At 43.2% G+C, this 3,162-nt stretch overlaps 1 protein-coding gene across 1 annotated transcript; it reads left to right on the top strand.

Annotated features, from left to right (window-relative positions):
• Nucleotides 1-838: 838 nt before the first annotated feature.
• Nucleotides 839-2,228, top strand: cbln2b (cerebellin 2b precursor). Its single transcript, XM_053342522.1, has 3 exons — nt 839-1,126; nt 1,799-1,918; nt 2,031-2,228. The coding sequence occupies exons 1-3, from the start codon at nt 839-841 to the stop codon at nt 2,226-2,228; spliced, it is 606 nt and encodes a 201-aa protein (XP_053198497.1).
• The last annotated feature ends 934 nt before the right edge of the window (nt 2,229-3,162 follow it).

Raw genomic sequence — 3,162 nt, 5'->3', positions numbered from 1 at the left:
CTTAATTGTGGGACACTTCTGAGGAGTCCTGTTGCAGTGGCTACACACAAAGAATGGGCGTGAGTTGTCCCTCGAAAGGGAGCCCAAAGACTCTTGGTTTATTGCACCAGCGATCTAAGTGCTCATTTCAGTCTGCGAGAGACAGAGAGCGTACCAGCGGGATGGAGAGCACAGGTAGGTCGTGATTTACCTTTTCTTCAGCATAAATGTCTGCAAAGTGTTTTTTTCACCTTAATTATCGACTAAAACGAGGGTTGAGATGAACTGTATCATGTTTTTTCCGAGGACAATATAATTTCTTACAAAGTGTTGAGGCGCTGAGTTCTGTTGGTAAGCATTCAGTACGCAGTACCACAAATAGTTGGTTTGATCAATAACAGACGATTACAAAATGAGCATTCATTTCTACAACTTGATTATTTACAATTTGCTATTTCCGGACAGCGGCTGGCTTTTATTTTGCGCGCCTTATCCATTTTACGCACACAGGATTAACTAAAGTGTAATGAATAAACTATATAAAAACGTATTCTGCCACAGTCTGACATAAAAACTCTGATTCTTTCTCTCAAATCATCAGGATTTACAACAGTTTTCTGAATACTCTCCCAAAATCAACTAAGACGCACAGGAGGGAGGGGAGTCACAGCCGGAGAGAGTCTGAGTGCGTCTGTGTGTCAGAAGGTGTTTGAGAGAGAGTGAGGGAGCATCACAGATAGAGGAAGAGAGAGAGGGGGGAAGACAGAAGGGAGTAAGTCTGGACCAGGTGATCGAGTACTAACAAACCTCCAAGGGGCTGCCGGGTTCTATCAGTGTGCACAGGATCAGCGATCCGACCATGGTGCCAGCGCGCTTCCCGGGACCCTGTGCCATCCTGGCACTGGCCCTCCTCTTGGGATGCGGCGTGGCTTTCTGCCTCGGCCAGAACGACACGGAGCCCATCGTGCTTGAGGGGAAGTGTCTTGTGGTGTGCGACTCGAACCCTTCTTCGGACGGAGCGGTCACCTCCTCACTTGGCATATCAGTCCGCTCTGCTGGGGCAAAGGTGGCGTTTTCCGCCGTGCGTGGAACCAACCATGAGCCGTCAGAGATGAGCAACACTTCCATGACCATCTATTTTGACCAGGTCAGATATCCACTGAATTAAACACTAACAGAGTCCAACAATAGTCGAATATGAATCAGATTTGGACCAATATCTTAGCACCATTACTATTTTTCTCTTAGTTGTTTTATTCTCCTCACGTCATATATTCTGTCTAATTACCGTGGGCGTATAGAACTTGTTTAGGTTGATGTTTCATTGATTTCATATCACTACTTGAGCACCGTGTAATCTGAGCCCGGAGTATCCATGACCTGAAGAATACAATGATGCTTTCCTTTGAAAGGGTTCATTTAATGCTGTGCGTAATTGGCGTGTTTTTGAGATGCGCTGCCAAAACAAGTGATCCTCCATGCAGGATCCTTTTACCACATATACATTTTAGGCCTTGACCGAATTTACATGTATATTGTTTTGCTTTTGGTTGGATATTCCAATATGTTTTTACGGCTCCAGTCTCTGGATAGCGGCCTGTTATACGCATCAAACTGGGAACCTTCCCAAACTGTGTATGAGTGCAGCCGAAACATTTGGCATAGCCTACCAGGGTTTGATTGATACGCCGCTCTGTAGTCACCATGCGTAGCAGGGACCCACAATACATTACCTCAAAACCAGCTGTTATGTTAAGTGAAGCATGCACATGGAAGAAAAATAAAGCGCTTTCTCATTGTGCGCCCTTTTTGGTCACAGGTTTTAGTGAACATCGGCAACCATTTCGATCTCAAAGCAAGTGTTTTCCAGGCTCCAAGAAGGGGGATATATAGTTTCAGCTTTCACGTGGTGAAGGTCTACAACAGACAAACCATCCAGGTGAGCGATTATCAAAAAGTTGGTCCATATATTCAGATTTAATTGGTGACATTTCAGTGCACGGTCGGATAAGCATACTAAACTAGAAGCCTGTCTCTCCCCTTCCCTGCAGGTGAACCTGATGCAAAATGATTACCCTGTTATATCAGCATTCGCTGGTGACCAGGACGTTACGAGAGAGGCGGCCAGTAACGGAGTACTGCTCATGGTTGAACGGGAGGACCGCGTCTATCTGAAGCTGGAACGGGGCACCTTAATGGGCGGATGGAAATACTCCACCTTCTCAGGCTTTCTAGTCTTTCCTCTATAATCTAATAATCTGCGATGATCCAAGTCGCACGGGACTCTGCTTAGGTCGAGGAACAAAAAATAACATGCCATTTATTTTTAACTTAAATAACTGTCAGCCAAGGAAGCCGACGAATATCTGTATACCTACACTCGTCCACTATCTAGTCAAATATGAACGTTTCCTTGGAGTTTTCATATATTCAAATCCATCAGTCAACTTTAACGCAATCTGGATGATTAAACGTATTGATCGGCCAGTGGCGTGTGCTTATCGGGTATGTGGATTTTTCTTGCTTGGAAAACAAAACTTTGCCAACAGACAAACGGGTGTACCTGGACAAAATGGACAAGGGAGAAGATGAGAAGTGGATGAACTGATGTCCTGGACAGGCCGAGTGTGTTATGCTCTATTTTATGTTTGTATAGCCTTAAAGATTATACGGTTTCCGTCCAAGTGAAGTATATGGAATTATGGACATCCAGAGAAGAAGTGGTTTCACGCCCAAGGCATTTTTTTGCACGAATGGAAGTTTTTCCTTTATGTTTTGTGCTGTCAATGGTGTTGCGTTTGGATGCTGAACATATTGAAAATAAGCCAAATGTAGGCCGCCGACGAGTTTATTAAAAGAGAAAAAAAGGCGACATATTTCAGCCACTGGAGACGACTTAAAGCCCTTTTATTAAAAAAAAAAGGTTATATAATTTATAAAGTACATATTCACATTACTGTGTGTTCTACATTTCGGAATCTGCGTAGCTTTGACTGATTTAATGTTCAGTGACGTTGCTCACCAAATGTACATTGTGGAAATAATAGAAGAATCCCTATATATGTCCCGCTTAATAAAAGATATTGTATTGTATAGGCTAAGCGCATTTATCACTACTTTTTTATTCATATGACTTTGCATTTAAAGGGAAAGGAGTGAAGAAGAAAAACATGTTTGTTATTA

The sequence above is a fragment of the Scomber japonicus genome, chromosome 21 (genome assembly GCF_027409825.1).
Source record: "Scomber japonicus isolate fScoJap1 chromosome 21, fScoJap1.pri, whole genome shotgun sequence".
NCBI lineage: Eukaryota > Metazoa > Chordata > Actinopteri > Scombriformes > Scombridae > Scomber > Scomber japonicus.
This window is presented reverse-complemented; position numbering and strand designations above follow the sequence as displayed.